The following is a 23,933-nucleotide window of genomic DNA, read 5'->3' on the forward strand; positions in this document are numbered from 1 at the left end:
TATCATCTGCCACTCCACTCACACCAGTGAGAGATCTTTGGATTTTGTTGCCCTTCATCTCTGTTTGTGTGCCCTACTCTCTCACTGCACCTGACGAAGGGGCTGCACTCTGAAAGCTTGAGAGACTCCAAATAAACTTGGAGTATAACCTGGTGTCTTGTGACTTCTAACTTTAAACAATCACTAGTCATCTCTCTCAATGAGACAGCAATTCCATGCCCCAACAAAGCTATAGAGTTTTTACCTTCACCTTTGTTTAACGAATGGACGAAGTGAATCATTCTATGATGAAAAGCTGACTAAATTGGGTAGTGGCTCAGTGGTCAGCACTGGTACCTTACAGTGCCAGGGACCCGGATTCAATTCTATCCTCGGGTAACTGTGCAAACTCCATACCGACATTCTCCGTGTTGGTGTGGTTTTCTTTCAGGTGTTCTGGTTTCTTCTCCCAATCCAAAGATGTGCATATTAGATGGGTTGGCTATGCTAAATTGCCCACAGTGTCTCGGGTGGAAAATGCAGGGATAGGGCAGGGGGTGGGTCAAGGTAGACGCTCTTCAAAAGGTTCACTTGGGTGTGATGGGCTGAATGGTCTGCTCCCACACTATATAGAGATTCTATGAAGTTTGGGCTGCACTTCTAGTATGTACAGAATATGAAGTAATCTTACTGAAAAACATTCAAGATTCCAAAGTGAACAGGACAGACATCAATAATTATTGCTCCTGGCAGAAGAATATAGAAAGAGGCATTGCATCAGAAGGGAACTCAATCATTGAGGACTGAGGTGAAGATTTCAGAAATGTCTTACAGAAGACTAATACAGTTCAAATAGATCCTTCAGCCCAACTCATCCACTTGCACCAAGTTTCCCCAAACGTAACTAGCCCCATTTGCCTCAAAACCTTTGTTATCCATGTACTTGTCTGAATTTCTTTTAAATGTTGTAATTGTACTCGCTTCAACCACTTCTTCTGACAGCTCATTGCTCTTCAGGTCCCTTTTAAATCTTTTCCCTCTCACCTTAGAACTATGCATTATAGTTTTGGACTCCTCTACCTTGGGGAGACGACTTTGGCTATTCGTCTAGTTTACGCTCCTCATGATTTTATAATGCTCTCTCTCAGCCTCCTTTGCTCCAAGGAAAGATGTCCCAGCCTATCAGTCTCTCCTCAACTCAAACCCTCCACTTTTGGAAACATCCCTGTAAATCGGTTTTGTGCCCTTTCCTGTTTAATCACACCCTTCCTATCGCAAGGCAACTAGAATCGTAAGTAGTACTCCAAATGTGCCCGTACCAATGTAACACGATGTCTCAACTGCTGCAGTTAACGCCCTGACGACGAAGGCAAGCATACCAAACACTTCCGTCAGCATTCTGTCTGCCTAAGACTTTTGTGCTCCGAAGATGCTGCTTGGCCTGCTGTGTTCATCCAGCTGCACACTTTGTTATCTCACTTCAAATGAACTGTGTACTTGCGCCCCAAAGTCTCTGTTCAACAACATTCCCCCGTGGCCCTACTAATGACTGTGCAAGTTCTGTCCTGGGTTGTCTTACCAAAGTGCGACACCACTTTATCCTAACTTTACTGAGAGAACTGGAAAGTTTTGAAACATCGTACTTCCAAGCGTTATGGATTTTTAAAAAAAAAAATCAGAGCTCACTTAAGGCTGGCATCCAATTTTGCTCTGCTGGGGATTTCAAGGATGGCAGGCGGGAAGAATGAAGTAGGTGATCAGGGCTGATCATGGTGAGAGGCGAAAAAGCTGGAGGGATCGTTGGTCACTTCGTGCTTTCCCGAACTTCTAATCGGGTCAAGTGATGAGAAAAGTACAGATGACCGCTTCAGGCCAACAGTGCCAGCGGCAGTCGAGCGATAGGCTCAAAGTAGGAAAAGTCAGAGTTAATTAGGGAAAGGGTGTGTTCAGAAGCTCATCACAGAGTCAAGTATTGCACCAGGCTTACAAACAATCTCGTTAAAGTTTCCACACTTGTTAAGAAAATTGATGGAACCCGTGACCAAGGAATTTAGAAGAGTAAGAAAGGAAGCATACTCCCCGGTCTTAAACTGTACACAATTTAAAAGAAACCAAATTCAATGTTAACTGAATATTTGCAAACAGAAATCTACAAAACTCTGTGCAACATTACCTCTACGTTTATAAACACGTACGACCCGTCCTCACGTTTACACCGAAGTTCCCTAAACTTCCCAAACTCACGTAAAGCACACGATTGGCGGGGATCATTAAGAGTGAGTGAATGAACTGCCGACACTGTAGAACGCGCTCAAAAAGTCACGTTGCCTCAACTCGCGCGCAGATTAAAACTGGCTGTCCAGAGCCAAACCGCCGACAATTCCCACCGTCTCGACTACTCTAAACATTGAAAACCAAGATACCTACACAGCAATTAGAAAATAAAACAGAATACACTCTTAAGCTGCAGCTAAATCTAGACGGTGTTACTGATTTGAGGCAATTGTGCGTTCCATGAGCTTTGTCATTAGTACTGACTGTTAAGATCTCCAACACCCCCCCACCCCGGGACAAGGGGTAGTACAGCCTGGTCACGTGTAATCTGGCGTCTCGCAGTGACGTAGCCTTGTACGTCTCCGAGTGACACGTTGGTAAACAGATCGGTGAACTGGAGTGACGGGAATCTAGGGTAAGGCCTCAGCATCTTTTGTAAATGAAGATTATAAATTTAAAGTATTTCTGCTACGTTATTTTCACTTCTTCCCTTTGTGCCAGTTTATTGCACAACATTAACGAGGCACTGAGGGATTGGTGTCGTTTCACTTCACTGAGCGTGACTTGCGGCACAAACACAGAATGATGTTAGAAACTCAGCAAGTCTAGCAGCGTTTGTGGAGCGATAAACGGAGTTAATGTTTCGAGTCCAGTGTGACTGTTCTTCATTCTCTACGTTTGTTTCAGATTTCCAGCATCCACAGTATTTTGCTTTTATTTGAGTTGCAGCGATGTTTGGCCTATTGCTGCGGTAATCTTCACGTTCCAATTCAAACCTCTACATGGACAGATAGTGAATATAGTCTTATTATTTACAAGCAAAGCTAGATTATTTTTCAGCTGCCGAGGTGACCATTCATTTTGGTATTTGGTTTGTTTTGTTATTACCTAAAGTAATGATACAAGGTCGTTGCTCGACGTTCGCAGTTGTCAAGTCAGAGAGACATACAGCAATGGAAACCGAGGCTTCAGTCCAACTCCATGCCGACCAGATATCATTGATACATCTAGTCCAATTTGCCAGCATTTGGCCCGTGTTCCTCTAAACCCTCCTATTCATATACCCGTCGGGATGCCTTTTAAACGTTGTATTTGTATCAGCTTCCATCACTTCTTTTGGCACCTAATTTCATACACGCAACACGCTCTGCTTGAAAAAGTTGCCCCTGAGATCCCTTTTAAATATTTCCTCTTTCACCTTAAACCTATGCCCCTTAGTTTTTGACCCCCCACCCGAAAAAGACCTTTTCTATTTACTTTATCCATGCCCCTCGTAATTTTGTGAACGTCTATAAAGCCACCTCTCAGCTTTCAATGTTCCAGGGAATATAGTCCCAGCCTATTCAGCTTCTCCCTATAATTTAAACCCTCCGACCATGGCAACATCCTTGGAGATCTTTTCTGAACCCTTTCAAGTTTCACAACATCCTTTCTATAACAGGGTGACCAGAATTGTGCACAAGTATGACAAAAGTCTGTGAATTTTGAGAAGATTTGTAGCTCAGGTTGAGTTTCTGGATGTGTTTGCTCGCTAAGCTGGAAGGTTAGTTTTCAGACATTGTCACTTTTTTTAAAATTTGAAAAAATATACTTTATTCATAGAATGTAGAAAAAATAAAACATTTATACACCTACCCAGTCATGCAAGCCGCTCTGGGATACCCAGGGGGTATGTAGACCAACTAAAGGAAAAAACAAAACAAAGAAGAAAAAAAACAAAGCAAAGAAAATACCCCGGCAGTCGTCTCCCCGCACAGTCCCCGTTGGCCCCCTGACCAGTTGGGGAAGGTGCCAACTGGGCCCAGTTACCAGATAGGGCCCTTTTTTCTATTCTGGACGAGGAGTTTCATACGGTGGTCTTTCCCCACCGCGCCTCGGCAGCGGCTGCCCCAAGCTTTAGCGCGTCCCTCAGCACATAGTCCTGGACCTTGGACTGCGCCAGTCTGCAACACTCGGTCGGGTCAGTTCTTTCAGCTGGCAGACCACCAAGTTGCGGGCAGTCCAAAGAGCATCTTTCACTGCATTGATGGTCCTCCAGGCGCAGTTGATGTTGGGCTCGGCATGCATCCTGGGAATCAGCCCGCAGAGCACGGAGTCCCGTGTCACGGAGCTGCTCGGGACGAACCTCGACCAATACCACTGCATCCCCCTCCAGACCTCCTGTGCATAGGCACACTCCAGAAGGAGGTGATCGACAGTCTCGTCCCCCCTGCAGCCGCCTCAAGGGCACAGTGCGGTGACGCAGAGATTCCGGGCGTGCATAAAGGATCTTACTGGCAGAGCCCCTCTCACCGCCAGCCAAGCAATGTCCTTGTGCTTGTTAGAAAGTTCTGGTGATGAGGCATTCTGCCAAACGACTTTGGCAGTCTGCGTGGGGAACCACACGACGGGATCCAGCCTCTCCTTTTCCCGAGGGGTCTCGAGGATACTACGTGCTTACCACTGCCTGACGGCCTTGTAGTCAAAGATGTTTCCTTACAAAAATTTCTCCACGAAGGACAGGTGGTACAGGATGGTCCAACTACTCGGAGCGTTCCGTGGCAACGAGGTCAGGCCCATCCTTTGCAACACCGGGAACAGGTAGAACCTCAGTAAGTAGTGATACTTGGTGTTTGCATACTGAGGATCTACGCACAGCTTGATGCAGCTGCACACAAAGGTAGCCGTCAGGGCGAGGGTGGCGTTCGGTTCGCCCTTTCCCCCATTTCCCAGGTCTTTGTACATGGCGTCCCTGCGGACCCGGTCCATCCTCGACCCCCAAATGAAGTGGAAGATGGACCGGGTGACCGCAGCAGCGCAGGTCCAGGGAATAGGCCAGGCCTGCGCCACATACAACAGTACCGAAAGCCCCTTGCACCTGACAACCAGGTTCTTACCCGCGATGGAGAGGGACCGGAGCGTCCACCTGCCCAGCTTCTGCTTCAGTTTGGTGATAAGCTCCTCCCAAGTCTTAGTGCACGCTCCAGCTCCACCAAACCAAACACCCAGCACCTTCAGGTAGTCTGCCCTGACGGTGAAGGGGATGAAGGAGCAGTCGTCCCAGTTCCCGAAGAACATGGCCTCGCTCTTACCCCTATTGACTTTGGCACCCGAGGCCAGTTCAAACTGGCTGCAGATGTCCAACAGCCTACTCACCGACCGACGATCGGTGCAGAAAACGGTGACATCGTTCATGTAAAGGGAGGTCTTGACCTGAAGGCCTCCGCTGCCTGGGATAGTCACGCCCTTCAGGCTCACGTCCTTCCTGATGGATGCAGCTAAGGGCTCCACACAGCACCCGAACAAGGCAGGAGAGAGCGGGCAGCCCTGCCTGACTCCAGATCTGACGGGAAAACTGTCCGATTCCCACCTGTTGATCGAGACTGCGCTAACGATGTTGGTGTAGAGCAGCCGGATCCAATTGCGGATGCCTTCCCCGAACCCCAATTTGGAGAGGACGTCCCTCATGTAAGCATGAGAGACTCTGTTGAAGGCCTTCTCCTGGTCCAGGCTGATGAGGCAGGTGTCCACCCGCCTGTCCTGCACGTAGGCGATCGTATCCCTGATGAGCGCGAGGCTCTCAGCGATCTTCCTGCCTGGCACAGCACAGGTTTGGTCAAGATGAATCACCGACTCCAGGACAGACCTGACCCGGTTGGCTATGACCTTGGCCAGGATTTTGTAGTCCACGTTCAATAGTGAAATCGGACGCCAATTCTTAATTTCTTCCGTCTCCCCCTTCCTCTTGTAAATGAGGGTGATGATGCCCTTCCTCATGGACTTGCACATTTCCCCTGCCCAAAGCGCACTATCATACACCTCCAGCAGGTCCTGACCGACCAGGTCCCACAGAGCGGAATACAGCTCGACCGGTAAGCCGTCGCTCCCGGGAGTCTTATTCCTCTCAAAGGATTTGAGGGCTCTGGTCAGCTTGTCCAGGGATATCGGCTGGTCCAGCCACTCCCTCGTGCTATCGTCTAAGACCTCTGTGATAGACGACAGGAACGACTTGGAGGCCGTGTTGTCCGTGCTTGGTGTCCTTCACCGTGCCCATCAGGAATCTGGATGTGACGTCCTGTTAACTCCCCCACCCGCTGTCCCCACGCTGGATCATCCATCTGCATCGATGATGCAGTTGAAGTCTCCGCCTAGGATGACCGGCCTGGACGTAGCCAGCAGGGATGGAAGGCGCTGCAGGACGGCCACCCGCTCACTCCGTACCGCTTGGGCGTACATGTTGATCAGCCTCAGGGGAGTGTACCTGTAGGTGACATCAACCACTAGGAGGTGCCCCCCCCCCCACCACCTCCTGAACTTGAGAGATGGTGAAGTTGCGCCCCCGCAGCAGAATAGCCAGGCCCAAGGAGCGACAGTCATCACCCCCCGACCAGGTCGAAGGCCCACAGGTCCAGGCACCCGACCATATCCCATACCTGCCGAGGTGCGGTATCCCACACTCCTGCAGAAACAGGAGGTCTGCCTTGACGGTGGTCAGGTAGGCCAACGTGGACACACGTCTTGTGGTGGACTTGACGCTGCGCACATTAACGCTCGCAACTTGTACCCCCATTGTGGGCAGTGACCTCGAGTCCAAGGTCCAGCCCCTCCATCTGTCCCTTCATGCCCATTGCCTGGGCGAACTGCTGGACGGCCTCCGGGCCAAGGAAACCGTCTGTGCTGCCTTCCGGGTGGCATCCCCCCCTCAGCAGTATGGAGTCAGGAGAGTCCGGCTCTGGGTCAGGTTGGGGGCACGTTTCCTGCATCCCACCTGCAGGTTCCAGGGGGCCCTCCAGGGCCCCAGCAGTGCGTGGCTGGGTGTCGGAGGGAACCTCAGGACACCTCCCGTCCCCTGGAAGCGGGCTGCTGCTTTCCTTCTCAGTGGAAGTCTTCAGCTTCTGCTTTGGGCGGGCCTCCTCCGAATCCCCCTCATCAGGGGAGCTCTTATAGCCCCCCTGTAGCTGCCTCTTCCCGCCTGATGTTTGCGGAGCTGGGGCCACAGCGCGCCTTCCTCCTCACCTTCCGGACCGTCGTCCACTTCCCTGGGTCACCTGTCACCTCCTCCATTGACTCCGGGTTGTCGGGGGGGAGCGGGGAGGGGAGCGGAGCCTGCAGGGCGCTTTGCTGGCCTCGGGTCCACCCTGCGGGGCTGGTCCCTCCTACACAACCTAGCCCTCCTGCACACGAAGGGGTGGTCCTTGCAGTGGCCTGGTGCCTTCCTCTCCTGGGCGTAGGTAGTCCCCTGCTGCGGGCATGCCCTATGGATGTGGCCCGCTTTCCCACAAAGGTTGCAGCTTTTTTCCTTTGGGCAATCCTTTGCAAGGTGTCCCTCCTCCCTGCAGATGGTGACTTTGCAGTCAGCCACCACGTGACCTGACCTACCACAGGCATAGCAGACTTTGGGTTGCCCTGCGTAGGTCAGGTAGCCCTTGCTCCCGCCAATCGCGAAGCTGGACAGTGGGTGTATGATGTTCCCATCTGCACCCGTCCTCAGCGTCACCCTGACCTGTCTCTTACTTGTCCAGATCCCGAAGGGGTCCATTATGTTGGTTCGGTCCCCTTCCACCTTCACGTACCTTCCAAGGAAGGTCAGGACATCAGCTGCTGGCACATGCGGGTTGTACATGTGTACAGTGACCATACGGCTCCTCTGCACCAGCATCACGAACAGCAGGACAGCGGTCAGTACAGAGAAGGGGCCCTCACCTCCTTTTTCCTTGAAAACCTCCAGGAAGCACTCGCAAAGCTTGGCGCTCCTGAAGGTTACATCGTAGAAACCTCCTCCGGGGAAATCCTGCAGGCAGTAAATGTCCGCAGCAGCGAACCCACCACAGTCCAATAGGACCTTCTTCACGAAGAAGGTGCGGTCCACAGGTGCACCTTCATCCACCTTCTTCACGGAAACGCGGATGGTGTTCTGGACCCCCTGACCTGGGGCACGAGCACTTGCCGCAGCCATCGTTGCAGGTTGGCTGCTCCCCTGAACCAGCGTTAGTCCGAAGCCAGCATTAAGATCCACTGGTCGCAAGGGTGCACAGCCAACCCGACGTCCTCCTTTCACCTCCAACACAGCACTCCCCTCCTCTCGGTCCACAAGAGAGTGGGTCTTTATTTTGTTCCAGATGTAAGCTGGTTCACTGAGCTGGAAGGTTTATTCCCAGACAATCTGTCACCATTCTAGGTAACATCATCAGTGAGCCTCCAGTGAAGCATTGGTGTTATTTCCCGCTTTCTATTTATCTGTTTAGGTTTCCTTGTGTTTGGTGATGTCATTTCCTGTGTTGGTGATGTCATTTCCTGTTCTTTTTCACAGAGGATGGTCAATTGATAAGGAGCCAATGTGTTTGTTGATGGAGTTCCGGTTGGAATGCCATCCTTCTAGGAATTCTCGTGCGTGTCTCTGTTTGGCTTGTCCTAGGATGAATGTGTTGTCCCAGTTCCGAAATGACTGCCAGACTACTCGGACATCTTGGCGTCAGGGTAGCCCACAAACCCACCAACACACTAAAACAGCAGCTAATGAACTTAAAAGACCCTGTACAGACCACAAGCAAAACGAACATCATCTACAAAATACCTTGCAAGAACTGTGACAAACACTACATTGGACAAACAGGCAGAAAGCTAGCCACCAGGATACATGAACATCAACTAGCCACAAAATGACATGACCCACTATCACTAGTATCCTTACATACAGATGAGGAAGGACACCACTTTGATTGGGACAATACATCCATCCTAGGACAAGCCAAACAGAGACACGCACGAGAATTCCTAGAAGCGTGCCATTCCAACCGGACCTCCATCAACAAACACATTGGCTCCAAATCAATCTACCATGCTCTGAGAAAAAGAATAGGAAATGACATCACCAACCCAAGGAAACCTAAACAGATAAATAGAAAGCGGGACATAACACCAGCACTTCATCGGAGGCTCACTGATGATGTTACCTAGAATGGTGACGAAACGTCTGAAAGCTAACCTTCCAGCTCAGCGAACAAACTCACATCCACAAAAGTCTGTGTTATATATGTTTTTATAAAGTTACCTAGGTTTCCTTCAGCTTTGAACATAGTTGAAATAACTGAAGCAGAACTGTGTGCATGACAGTTGAATTTTGCTGTCCAAAATAAATTTGTCACTGAATTCCTTATCAAGACATTGGAATTAAAAAATACTGTATCCAACGTTCCCCTTTCTACCTTTGGTAAACATGAGGTCATCGAAAACTCTGTTCCCCAAATCCTAACTCAGCAGCAAGTCCTATGTTGTTGGATTTACATTCAATTTCATTTAACCAACACCTGTTTTATTTTAATAAAAAGCAAACTATGTAGGATGCTGAAAACCTGAAACAAACACAACACTGGAGAAACTCGGCAGGTCAGGCAGCATCTTTGAAGAGGAATAGAGTTAATGTTTCAAGACTAACATGACTTCTTCAGAATTATTTCTCTCCACAGATACTGATGGACCTGGTTTCTCAAGTTCTCTTTGTGTTCGAATCTCTCTGTGGCCTTCATCCTCCTTCCTTCCTTCAATTGCCTTTAAACTTAAAACATCCAGAATTTCCACTCACATCCAATTCTGGCTGTATGTGCATTTTTTTTTGTTCCACCATCATGGGGGCAAAATCTTTTGCTGCCAAACTCAGGATGCACAAATTTCTGTCAAATCCCCTTGAGTCTCCTCCCTTGCCTCCTGAGATAGATCCCATCAGGCTCTGGGGACTTATTTCAAGACACCCAACCCCACCTTCTTGTTAATATTGACAGTTGAACGAACAGTGAATTTGGGGAAAAAAAACTTCTGTATGCAGTGAGAGAATGGTATCTTCCACTGCTTTAAAGTGTGATAGAAGTAGATTCAATTGTGCTTTCAAAAGGGAATCGGATAAACATGTTCATCTGCCATTGTGTTGAAGGCTTTTGCATTCAGTGGGATATTTGTACCTGATGATGCAATCCTTTTTAATTTCCTGTAACTTAAAACTAGGTGCGATATGTAATAGTGAATGATTTAATGGATGTTTATTACAGCTGCTGGTATACACAAATATTACAGTAATAGGCACTTTATTGTTTTGGTTATACTAAGCTATTTGGTTAAAAGCAACTGCACCTTTATATTAGTTTCATCCTTCAAGTGGCGCAAGTTAAGATGGAGATATTACATGCAATGATGCAGTGATGATGTCATGATATATCACTTTATCTCTTAAAGGTATGCTGTGAGACATAACACATCTTAAAAGGAAAAATGCTAGGGAAATAGGAAAGGGCAAGGAAACAGGTGACGTTTTGTAAAGAACTTGTATAGACATGACAGGCTTGGTCAGAGGGGGACTATACTGTGATGTAACAAAATCAATGTGATGAATTTATTAGTTTTTTTTCATTTGATAACATTCTATTTCGTTGAGTCAATGCAGTTCTGCTGCACTGACTTCCTTTTTCATTCAGAAACAGAAGTGGGACATTTACTACAAACCTCAGATACTCATTCAAGAATGGGTTTCAAAATTGTGTGTGAATGATTTGTGAAAATAATTAAGCCATTTACAGAATGTTTTTAGCTACATTTCATGCTGTGGGATGATCAGATTTGTTTAAGGGCAGAAATGATTTGATTTTGACCCTAAATTGCAAAGTTAGCAGTGTCCTCAAAATATTATTTTGGAAGTTAAATTGAATCAGCACATTTGTTTTTAGGTCAATGACTCTCTAATTGTACTTTTTAAAAATATATCTACTCATTTCTCATATACTAAAATAAGTCATTTACTTGGCTCAGTATTCCATTTGGGATGTCACTTGTTTTAAAAAATACAACTGCATTTTGATTGACTAGGACTTCAAAACAATTAAATCACAGTCAATAAATGCAGTTATTGGCATGTCTATGATGCATACTTTCATGGTAAATGAAAACCTTTTTGCTGACAGATGGTCATGCTCAGCAGCTTATGAGGGTATAGAGCAGGCGAACATTTTTGTGCTTTTGAACGTAAGTTTAGATTTTAAAAAAAACTGGAAGCTAAATTGTATGAATTGTATTAATGGAAAGTTATGACAAAATAATAGCAAACCGAGGATCAGAGCAATCATGGATTGGTTCAGACTTGTGTTTAAAATATGAAAGCTCCTGCCAAGTTTTTAGGAAGGAACAATAAGATTCAGTAAGAAGTATTCACAGTCAGAACTACATGTTGTGTTAAAACATGGATTCCATTATTCTTTTCGGGATTCTTGTTGGTACATAGATATGATAGCCTTAAATTGACAAAATGCACAATGCAGTTGTCAATAAACTGTGGCCCTCCTGCTCTTCGTAAATGAGAGGCATAACGTGTTTCAATGGCTTTTCTTCTAAATGTATAAGCAATATAGTTAATGTGAACATTCACCTTCACCAGTAATACACGTATTTAAACTTACGTATTTATTTTAGTGCACTCAGACATATACAATGAAGTAAAAGACTTGTTACTCAGTGAACTTTTCAGTAATGAACATAATCACTTGAGTATGGTGGACATTTTCTCGAATGGGAAGGATTTTGTCTGAAATCAGGTGTGGCCTCCCTTAAATTGGATTCCTCATCTGGGCAGCACGATGGCTCAGTGGTTAGCACTGCAGCCTCACAGCGCCGGGGACCTGGGTTCGATTCCAGCCTTGGGCGACTATCTGTGTGGAGTTTGCACATTCTCCCCATGTCTGTGTGGGCTTCCTCCGGGTGATCCGGTTTCCACCCACAGTCCAAAGATGTGCAGGCTAGGTGGATCGGCCATGCTAAATTGCCCATGGCGTTGAGGGGTGCTTGGGTTATAGGGGGATGGGTCTGGGTGGGATGCTTGAAGGGGCGGTGTGGACTTGTTGGGCTGAAGGACCTGTTTCCACACTGTAGGGAATTTAATCTAATCTAATCTGAGATGTCAATATTGGAATATAATTCATTGCTTACAAATGATATTTCATGTGATGATTGGTGAACCCTGTTTGTCAGTGATTATTGATCTTTTTTTGTGTTACTCACAGCAAATGGTTGGATTTCATAAGGGCTTGTTGATTTTCAAAAGTCACCGAGTTTTTACAGGACTGAAAGAGGCCCTTTGGTACATCATGTTCCCACCGGGTCATAAACATTCATGTATTTTAATCTTTCCAGCATTTGGCCATAGCCTTTAATGCTGTGGCATTTTAAGTGGTCGTTTAAATAGTTCATGAAACACTTGAGAGTTTCTGCTTCTACCATCCTTTAAGGCAGGGAGTTCTAGAACCCCTTCAGCTCGCTCAGTGAAAAAAGTTTTCTTCACATCCCCTTTAACCTTCCCCCTTCTAATTACCTTAAAACTGTGCCCTCTGCTTATTGATGATTATGTTTCACATGCATGTTAGCTACTGGCTTTAACTTTAAGTTGCTTGCATTTCATGCATTTGTTCTTCATTACGTTTATCTGCATGTGGATCATTAGCTCCATGGGATAGCACAGCAAGATGAGTGTGCACAGGACATTGAGTGTAGTAGACATCTGAAGAATTCAGTTTAAAACATAGGCATTCCCCATTTAAGTCAGATTTAAGATTTTTTTTTCTCTGCACCTGTCTGCTTTTCCCCACCACTACACCTCTAACACATTTCCAACCCTAACATCACCAACGGCATCACCGTCATCTCCTTGCAAACAGACCTCACTCCCCAGATCCCTGTGATAGTGTTCGAGTTAACCCTAATTTGGTCTCCCCAATCTCCCTAAAACATTATTCATCATGTCTTTGTGCATGAAATCCTCACCTTGCCCTTTGTCTCCACTATTCACCCCACCTGAGCAATTTTCAAATGCAGAGAAAGAGTGGATTCTTAATCAAGGAGCATGCAACAACATATTAGACCTCAAGTTTGACTCTTGCCTGTTGCCACTGTGTCCTGATCATCATTATCTATCGTGCTTATTTGTGGAAGGGGTGGGGTGTCAGCAGTCATGACCTTTGTTATAATTCCAGTTTGCCAAATTTATGTTACAGTCTGGCTGCGGACCAGTAACATTCGTTATGAAAGTTGACAAAAGTTTAGATTCCAGGAAATGAACTCCGAGAATAAAGCCACAAGATTCTATGATTTTCAGCAAACTGTCCAAAGTGTTCAATTTGAGCAGATGGTCACACTGGACAACTCAAACCCAGAATGAAGTGTGGCTTGATTTGTCATATGTTTAATTTTTGTGGTTGGTTAAGGTGATGGTCAGTTACTAAAACCATTGACTGAGGGTACAAATGTCCTATAGTAATGGAATAGAACCTGGCACTAAAGATGAAAGAAGAAAACGAAGCTTGATGATACTTATTAACACGAACATCAAAACAAAGTTTCAACCTATTTCCTAACAATTTCAATTGCAGAGACTCAATTCATAAAAATATCATTCCTATAATTAGAGTCATGGAGATCTACAGACCAGAGAAGGGCCCTTTGTTCCATTGAGTCTGTGCTGGAGATTGATCCCTCTGCCAATGGGAAAGGTTTCTCCAAGATAATGGGAACTGCAGATGCTGGAGAATTCCAAGATAAAATGTGAGGCTGGATGAACACAGCAGGCCAAGCAGCATCTCAGGTGCTCCTGAGATGCTGCTTGGCCTGCTGTGTTCATCCAGCCTCACATTTTATCAAGGTTTCTCCAAGTCTACCTTGTCTGTGCCCCCCATAATTTTATACGTATCAATCAAACCATCGATCTCTGCCCCATGGAAAACAACTCCAGTCTATCCAATCCTCTCAATAAAACTGTCCAGCCCAGGCAACATCTTGGTAAATCTCCATTGCACCCTTTCAGTGCGACCATATCCCTCCTATAATGCATGCAGTTCTGGAATCCACAACACTCTTGCTGTGTCCAACCAATGTTGTGTAGACAATCATACTTGTTAGCGAGTAATGGCAGACTACAGTTCTAGCATCATCTCCCTGCTCTTAAATTTCCTGCCTTGGCTAATAAAGGTAAGTATTACATATGCTTTCTTAACCATTCTATCTACTTCTCCAGCTACCTGAAAAGACCAGTGGACATGTATACCAATGTCGCTTTGATCCTTGGTGCTTTCCAGGGCCTTACTGTTCATCAAGCATTCCCTTGCCTGTTTGCTTGGCCCAAGTGCGTTACCTCACCAGTAGTGGTTAGTTCATTGAAAGCGACGTCACAGCTGGACAGTATGGTGAAGAGGGCATTTAGCATGTTGGCCTTCATCGGTCGAAGCGTTGAGTACAGCAGTTGGGACTTTATGTTACAGTTGTATAAGCCGTTGGTGAGGCTGTATTTGGAGTATTGTGTACTGTTTTTGTTACCATGTTATAGGAAAGACATATTTAAACTGGAAAGTGTGCAAAGAAGATTCAGAAGGATGGTGCCAGAACTTGTAGGCCTGTGTTATAGGGAAAGGTTGGCCAGGATGGGTCTTTATTCCTTGGAATGTAGGAGAATGAGGGGTGACCTTATTAGGTGTATAAAATCATGAGGGGCATAGATAGGATGAATGCATATAGACTTTTTCCCCAGGGATGGGGAATTGAAAACTAGCGAGCATAGGTTTAAGTTGAGAGAGGATAGATCTAAAACGGATCTGAGGTGCAACTTCTTCACGCAGAGAATGGAATGGGCTGCCAGAGGAAGTGGTTGAGGCAGGTACAATAGCAACATCAAAAAAACATTTGGATAGGTACGTGGATGAGAAGGGTTTTGAGGGATATGGACTAAATGTGGGCAATTGGAACTAGCTAAGAGGGCACCAAGATCAGCATGGATCAGTTTGGGCCGAAGTATTACTCTGACTCTATGACCTCGGTCTTATCAGGATTGAATTCCATTTGCCACTGATCAACCCATTTGATCAGTCTGTATTTATTCTCCTGTAACCTAAGGCTATCTTTCTTATCATTTAATACCCACCAGTGTCATCCCTGAACTTACTGGTAAACTCTCCTACATTCAAACCTAAATCGTTTACATTTGCCATAGGTAGCAAGGGCTCCAACACTCATCCCCACGGAACCAACTGGACATGGGTCGGCTTGACACAGTGGCTCAATAGTTACCACTGCAGGCTGACAGTGCCAGGAATCCAGTTTTGATTCCAGCCTTGGGTAACTGTTTATGTAGAATTTGCACATTCTCCCAATGTCTTTATGGGTTTCCTTGTGGTGCTCGGGTTTCTTCCCACAGTCTAAAGTTGTGCGGGTTAGGTGGATTGGCCAATGATAATTTGTCACTAGTATCCAAGGATGTGCAGGCGAGGTGGGTTAGTCATGGGAAATGCAGGGTTACATGGATAGGATGGGGGAGTGAGTCTGGGTGGGATACTCATGGGAGGGTCTGTAACTTGATGGGCAAAATGGCCTGCTTCCACACTGTAAGGAATCTAGACAAATTCCAGGTCACAAAAATATCCCTTGAACATGATCCCCTGCTTCCTGCCATTCAGCCAATTCCGTATCTAACTTGCCAGATTTTCTTGTATCCCATGAGCTGTTACCTTACCTTTGCTATCAGTCTTCCATGCGGGATCTTATCAACCTTCTGGCTTGGATTGAGGATTGGCTGTCTGACAGAAGGCAGAGAGTTGGGATAAAAGGCTCTTTTTCAGAATGGCAACTGGTGATGAGTGGTGTCCCGCAGGGTTCAGTGTTGGGGCCGCAGCTGTTCACCTTATGTATTAATGATCTGGATGGAGGGACTGGGGGCATTCTGGCGAAGTTTGCCGATGATACGAAGATAGGTGGACAGGCAGGTTCTACTGAGGAGGTGGGGAAGCTGCAGAAAGATTTAGACAGTTTAGGAGAGTGGTCCAGGAAATGGCTGATGAAATTCAATGTGAGCAAATGTGACGTTTTGCACTTTGGAAAAAAGAATACAGGCATGGACTATTTTCTAAATGGTGAGAAAATTCGTAAAGCAGAAGTACGAAGGGATCTGGGAGTGTTGGTGCAGGATTCTGTAAAGGTTAACTTGCAGGTGGAGTCCGTGATTAAGAAAGAAAATGTAATGTTGTCGTTTATCTCAAGAGAGTTGGAATATAAAAGCAGCAATGTGCTTCTGAGGCTTTATAAAACTCTAGTTAGGCCCCATTTAGAATACTGTGTCCAATTTTGGGCTCCACACCTCAGGAAGGACATACTAGCCCTGGAGCGTGTCCAGCGGAGATTCACACGGATGATCCCTGGAATGGTAGGTTTAACGTATGATGAACGGCTAAGGATCCTGGGATTGTACTCATTGGAGTTTAGAAGGTTGAGGGGAGATCTAATAGAAACTTACAAGATAATGTATGGTTTAGAAGGGGTGGGCGCTAGGAATGTTTCCGTTAGGCGGGGAGACTAGGACCCGTGGGCACAGCCTTAAAATTAGAGGGGGTAAATTCAAAACTGAAATGAGACGACATTTCTTCAGCCAGAGAGTGGTGGGCTTGTGGAATTCATTGCCACGGAATGCAGTGGAGGCCGGGACGTTGGATGCCTTCAAGGCAGCGATCGACAAATTCTTGATCTCACAAGGAATCAAGGGTTATGGGGAGAGTGCAGGGAAACGGAGTTGAAATACCCATCAGCCATGATTTAAATGGCAGAGTGGACTTGATTGGCCAAATGGCCTTACTTCCACTCCTATATCTTATGGTCTAACCTTGCTGAAGCCCAAGTAGTCTGTCTCTTCTAATTTAGTATCGTCTGCAAACTTAACCATATTAGATACCATTTTGGAATTCTGATCATTTATGTCCTTCTATGTAATACATTTTCTCACCCTGAAATAACAAGCATGCATTTTTTCCTTATTTTTCCACTGTTTCTCAACCATTCCTTAGATTTAGTCTGTCTAACTAACAGCATAACAACATATTGCAGGAGAAACTCAGCAGACCTAGCAACATCAGAGGTAAGACGAACAGAACATTTGTTTCAAGGCCAGTGTGACTTCTTAGAACCAAAGTGAGCTGGCAAAGTGCACAATGTTAGTCCACTTTGCAGTTTTGAAGTTGTGGTCTATTGAACCCGCAACGTGAAAATTCTGAGACAACAAGGTGTAGAGCTGGATGAACACAGCAGGCCAAGCAGCATCTTAGGAGCAGGAAAGCTGATGTTTCCCGTTTTTCTGCAGATGCTGCCAAACCCATTGAGTCTCTGCAGCGTTCTGTTTCGGCCACTATATGCTGTTTTCCCACTTCAGTTGGATGTCATTTACTCAAACATGAGCTGTACCACTTCTTTGTTTATTTACCGAATAACATTTTAGAAGTAAGTCGCAGATCATTATACTGTGATGTCCTGCTGACATGAAAGAGGCGAGGAAAATATACTTTTCTTAAATAATATGTTATGGGAAGATACTTTACTGACAGATTTTTTTCCGATATTTCAGTGCCCCATTTAAAAATATAGAAAAACAAAAAGACACTGTTTACCATGTAGGTGTTTTTAGTTATGCCCAGTGCTGCTCTTGACATGGTCTCTTGCACTCTTTATTGCATTGATCCTTGCCCTGATGGTAATGCTCAAGTGTGGGTTATGTCAGGCAATGAGGTTAGTAATTGTGATTGAATATACCTCTGCTGCTGATGATGGCTCACTGTGCCCCATGGATGTCCAATGTTGAGTTTCTGGATCTATTTGAAATCTGCCCCATTTAACGCAATGGTAGCGCTACATAGTCTGATGGAGGCTATCCTTAGTGTAAAGACTGATCTTCATGTCCATAAAGACTATTGCAATTCGCTCCTGCTGATACTGTACATTGACAAACCTGTACATGTCTGTGACAGTATATCACTGAGGATGAAGTCAAGCAGATTTTACCCTTTCTTGTCTGCAGATGTGTTTGACCTTTTTTTATTTAAGCCTAAATTTTGATACTCCTGATAATGACATATTTCTTTGTGTGCTGTAACTTGTTGTTTTTCAAAGCTCAAGTGCAATTGTCGTGTAACCATTCAGTTGAAGGGATCAGAATGAATTGCAATGCTTGGATCAAAATGTTGACAGCTGCAGTTTTAAAAAAACTTGGTAACTTGTCAAGTGTGGAAGTAATATTTGTCCAATGCGACAGCATTCTTTTGTAGCAGTTAAATGAATGTTGAGTTCCTTTCTCCCTGTTTAAGGCTCCAATGTCAGGAAGATAATGTGGACTTTGTGATTTGACAAGGATTATTAAAATCAGAATAAATGGAGGAACCTGAGTGTGTGAAAATGAAATTGACACTGATGCCCTCCATTATTTGGCACTTGAGTTTTGTTAAGTATTTATACTATAGATCTAAAATGCTCAGCACAACAAGTTAATTTTTTGCAATTTTCTTTAACTGGCAGAGGTATGACTAAAAATGGACAGTATGCCATATTTTATATCTAAAGGTTTTAGTTTTATCTTTGAAAAGATCAGAAATAACAAAGATGAGTTATTCTGAATTCCATGGTATTGGTAATTTATTAATATATTTAAAGGTAGAGTGTTCCTAATGCACTTAATTTCGTTTTGAGTAATACTAGAAATTGCTTCATACGAAATCCTCAAAGGCTCGTTTAAATATTTAGGAAGATACAGCCTTTTGAGGACATAAATAACTTCTTGAGCTAACATATTTCATTCTGAAATATCAATTATTTATGAAAAACATGCTGTTTACATCTTATGGAACTTGTGTGTTATTGAACTGGTAGATATTTCCTTTTGCAAGTGCCATGATCAACCAACACAAGTTTTTTCCATTGAGTACAGATCTGTAATTTAAGTCATCCAAAGGTTAAATGAATTCATGCAGTAACGTGTTTTGATTACATTGAATTCTGAAACCAAAACAGGGACTCTTTAATTATGAGTGATAATGGGAACTGCAGATGCTGGAGAATCCAAGATAATAAAGTGTGAAGCTGGATGAACACAGCAGGCAAAGCAGCATCTCAGAAGCACAAAAGCTGACGTTTCAGGCCTAGACCCTTCATCAGAGAGGGGGATGGGGTGAGGGTTCTGGAATAAATAGGGAGAGGGGGGAGGTGGACCGAAGATGGAGAGAAAAGAAGATAGGTGGAGAGGAAAGTATAGGTGGGGAGTTAGGGAGGGGATAGGTCAGTCCAGGGAAGACGGACAGGTCAAGGAGGTGGGATGAGGTTAGTAGGTAGGAAATGGAGGTGCGGCTTGAGGTGGGAGGAAGGGATGGGTGAGAGGAAGAATAGGTTAGGGAGGCGGAGACAGGCTGGGCTGGTTTTGGAATGCAGTGGGGGGAGGGGATGAGCTGGGCTGGTTTTGGGATGCATTGGGGGGAGGGGAAGAACTGGGCTGGTTTTGGGATGCGTTGGGGGAAGGGAAGATTTTGAAGCTGGTGAAGTCCACATTGATACCACTGGGCTGCAGGGTTCCCAAGCGGAATATGAGTTGCTGTTCCTGCAACCTTCGGGTGGCATCATCGTGGCACTGCAGGAGGCCCATGATGGACATGTCGTCTGCGGAATCGGAGGGAGAGTTAAAATGGTTCACGACTGGGAGGTGCAGCTGTTTATTGCAAACCGAACGTAGGTGTTCTGCAAAGCGGTTCCCAAGCCTCCACTTCCAGTTTCGTGTGACTTATTAAGAATGATTCGGCTGCCAGACTTGCTGAGTTTCTCCAGCAATGCCTGTTTTCATTCCACTCAAGAATCTCAATACCACCCATGACGAAACAGTCTGCTTGATTGGCTCCCATCAACCACCTTAATATTTACCCTTTCCATCAAAGATACATAATAGCATGTATCACATTCCTGTGGAGTGGGGGAACTCATCACACCTTCAAAATCAGCACCTTCCAATCCTATAACCTCTACTACCTAGAAAGACAAGGACCATAAACTTAGGAGAAGACCACGACCAAAAAATTTCTCTCCAAGATAATAACCATCATGTTAGAAACTAGATGCCATTGCTTTACCATCAGTAACTCAGCAATTTGGAACTCCTTTCCGAACAACACCGTGAATGTGCCTATACCAATTTGATTGTAGTAGTTCAGAAAGACAGCTCACCAATGTCTGCTTGATGGTAATTAGGAGTCGGTAATAAATGCTGGTCTTGTCAGCAACACTCATCCATTCAATGAATGAATAATAATACAAAAAAAATCCCTTGGCAATATTTTGAGGTAGTGGAGTTTCTCTGGTGTTATATGACCAATACTTATCCCTCATTCCTCATGCCAAAATCAAATTATCTGATCAATACATTATTTGTGGAAGATAGCTTTATTGTAAATAGGCTGTTAAACTTTCTCCTTAAACTTAATTTACTTATTTAGTCTGTAAGGTGAGAAACCATTTAGAAGATCCCAAGGTCATGCAAGACTCTTTAAATGAAAGTTTGTTTTATTTCTGTTACCTCTTGTTTATCTTACTGTTTTGTTATATTTTAGTTACTCCTGTCTTCCATCCCATTACCGTGTTCTTCCTCTGTTCCTTCGCTGATTTTCTTTTTTAACCTGATTTCATATTTACTGAAAAGTTTCTCCTGGCTAGCGTTTTGTCAACAGGGGCTATTTTCAGGTATTTTTCTTTTTTTTTGCTTGCATGTGATGTCTGACTTTCTAATTGAATTTTAGATTAGTGGTTTCTTTTCGAGTCGGAGAGTAATACAGCATGGAAACAGACTCTTTGCCCCAATCTGGACCATGATGACATTTTTTTTAATTTTTAATTTTTTTATTGTATGTTTTATTTTATCAACTCTGTAAATCACAATTCCAATTATTATTTTCAGATATTGGTGATGGCATGGGATGGAGATCATCTCTTCGATTATTCCTGCTCAGGTTGCTTCTTGGACACCATACCAGGGGAATTGGAATTACATCAAGCTTTTGGTGACATTGAGGAGAATTTGAAGCAGAATGCCATGTGGTAGGTTGTTCTGTATGTTGGCAAGCTATGCTTTGATTATAATATGCTTGCACTTTTAGAAATATGTGCTTAAATTTGCATTTTTAAGGTGAGCATTTGATTTAAGACATGGACACATTTCATTTGGTAATAATTTGACCTGGGTTATATTATTACACCCTTCTTGGAATACTTGCCATTGCGTGTAGTGAACAGGGCACTTAATCTCTTCGTGTTGATCTTGGGAAATGCTACATCAAAACTTTACTGAATTAACTTTATCTGTTTCCCATTCCCCAATCTTTTGGAGGGTCTACACTCTTAGGCATGGAACCGTTAGACTTAAAGATGTATCCTTCAGGCATTGTTTGCCATTGGCTGATCTGATGATCCTCAATTCCACTTTCTTGCCTTTTCCCTGTAACCTTCGATTCCATTGTTTCCTTAGGTCTAATGTCACTTACAAATTCAGTGTCCTCTGAAGTTTAGATCATATGTTGTACGCCGAAATCTAGATCATTAATGTGTAGTGAAGTCAGGGTTCTAATGGTAACTGACCTTCGGGGAATACCACAAACTAAAACTTACTTCAGTTTGAGAAACAACTTCCCCCATTATTCTAGTTGTTGTTATGCTGCAATTTTTTTATCCATACTGTAATTGATTTTTTTTTAACTTTTTATTCCATGAGCTTAAACTTTGCTCACAAGCCTTTTTTTGTGACACTTTGATTAAATTTCCTTTTGGAAGTCCAACCTTGCCAAAAACTCAGGAAAGTTACTTAAGTTTAATTTGGCCTTAACAAATCTGTATTGACTTTGCCAACTGCTGGGTTAACCTGACTGACTTGCAGTTGCTGAACTTTTTTGCATTTTTTTTTAGAAAGGCTAAATCATTTGTAATTCTTCAGTCCTTTGGCACTAAAGCTGTATCTAAGAACTGGAAAATGATGCGCTGTGCCTCAGCAATTTTCAATCTTGGTTCTCTTAGTATCCTTGAAGCATCTGATTTGGTCCTGGTAGTTTATCAACTTTTAGTACAGCCAGCCTATGACATCTTTTATCAATTTTTAGCACATCACATATGTCAATTAGCTCAACATGCACAATGATTTGGTCACCATCTCCTTCCTTGATCACTACAGATGCTAAAGATTCATTGCATATCTCAGTTATGTTCCTGCTATGAAGTTGCTGAAAGAAGTTGGAGTTGAAGGTAAAATGCTTCAGAAGGTGTGATTTTTGTTGCTGAGGACAGACAACAGTGGCTGCTCTCTGGAGTCAGGCACTGGCCACAAGGCCAACTCATGCCTCAGCTTCCAATAGCCTGTCCCAACTTCCTTATGTTTAAAGTCCAGACGCACAACCCTTCAAGTGCTGCAAGCCAAGACGAGTCCATTACATTGGTGCTTGAGCCTCAACACTGACGTCATGACCCAGGGGATAGGAAGTACGTGTTCTGGTGGAGAGGAGGGTAGTCCTTTTTTCACTTGACTTTCATAGGAAGCCACGTCACCAGACCAAGGCAGGCTGGACACAAGTCGGAGTTGAGGTCAATAGTTTGCTCTGAATGAAGAAGGATGGGCAGCAGTGCAGAAAAGTCATGAACTTGTGCGTTCCACAAAGATATGTGCAGCCACCTTTCTTCCACCCCGCACTCGCAGGACTACCTGTTCACTCTAATTCTGCCACTGCACGTGCATCTTACCAAGGCAAATAGACTACACACCTCAATATTGCAAGCATTATGTGTAACACACCTCATCTTCCCAAATTACTGACTCATTCTCCCCTCTGCACATCCTACTCATTCACTGGGACATTTCACTACCAATCCTGCTCATGCATCACCACTAATTGCTCTTGTATCCACTTCTTTTATACTTAATTCCCTCTCTTTGTCTCATCATAGAAAATGTTAGCCCATAATGGCCTGAGTGGCCCAAGACCTTGCAGGTTGGGGTAGCAGATTTCACGTTTCTCTCACTCAATGAGAAGACAGTTCAGCATTTGACCTGAGAAGAGCATGACCATTTGTGAGAATACAGAGACCTTGGCGTGCACTCGACACCTGAGCTTCACTGTTATGCTGGGCTGTTACCTCATTACCCCCAGTGCTCACTCATTATTAATCTACACAAGCTTTAATTCATCTTTGACAACTAATTTTCTCTTTTTTTTTATACTACACAGGGACAGGCAGCATCAGTAAATTTTCACAAAGAGACCAGCATTGCAGGCCCCCACTCCACCTTTACCTCTGAGGAGGGGGCTGCTAAACCCTCAGAGAATGCATTAATAAGGCTTTCAACTGCATCTTGCACTAATTCAGACTTTCACCCTCGTACGCACAGTTTATAGGTTAAATTTGGGAGTACAATCTGGTGAGCGCATCACTGACACATTTCCACAGTTGATCAAGGTAGAAATTCTCCAGGACTCTTCGCTGAGAGGACAGCTGGGGACCAGGCAGAATACAGGCCTCTGTTCTCAGCTGTTAAATACTTTGCCCATGACACAATTAATAAGACTATTGCAACAGCCCATGTGGAGATGACGTCCTATCTTCACCCTCCATTGTGTTGTATGGCACTATCACCATACTAAATAGGACAGACTATGAACATATCCAGCAACTCAAGACTGGGCATTCATGAAGTGCTGTAGGGCATCAGCAGCAGTAGAATTGTACTCCAGCACAATCTGCAACTTCATGGGCTGGTGTATTCCCCACTCAACCATTACCATTAAGCCAGGGACCAAACTTGGTTCAATGGAGAGTGCAGAAGCGGATTTCATTAGCAGCACCAGGCATAA

General features: G+C 44.5%; 2 protein-coding genes across 10 annotated transcripts in view; one reads left to right on the top strand and one right to left on the bottom strand.

The window, feature by feature from the left end:
- slf1 (SMC5-SMC6 complex localization factor 1) overlaps window positions 1-2,504 on the bottom strand; it is a 63,837-nt gene extending 61,333 nt beyond the window's left edge. For all 3 annotated transcript variants that reach the window (XM_048525199.1, XM_048525204.2, XM_048525208.2), the window contains exon 1: window positions 2,153-2,504. The gene's annotated coding sequence lies outside the window, so the exon portion shown is untranslated. The remainder of the gene's footprint in view (window positions 1-2,152) is intronic.
- Window positions 2,505-2,571: 67 nt separating this feature from the next.
- Window positions 2,572-23,933, top strand: part of kiaa0825 (KIAA0825 ortholog) — a 398,499-nt gene continuing 377,137 nt past the window's right edge. For all 7 annotated transcript variants that reach the window (XM_048528205.1, XM_048528203.1, XM_059644749.1 and 4 more), the window contains exons 1-2: window positions 2,572-2,668; window positions 20,999-21,138. In XM_048528205.1, the coding sequence (XP_048384162.1) occupies window positions 21,008-21,138 (131 nt within the window). In that variant the 5' untranslated portion in view covers window positions 2,572-2,668; window positions 20,999-21,007. The remainder of the gene's footprint in view (window positions 2,669-20,998; window positions 21,139-23,933) is intronic.

Source organism: Stegostoma tigrinum, chromosome 3 (genome assembly GCF_030684315.1).
Source record: "Stegostoma tigrinum isolate sSteTig4 chromosome 3, sSteTig4.hap1, whole genome shotgun sequence".
In the NCBI taxonomy this organism is placed as follows: Eukaryota; Metazoa; Chordata; class Chondrichthyes; order Orectolobiformes; family Stegostomatidae; genus Stegostoma; species Stegostoma tigrinum.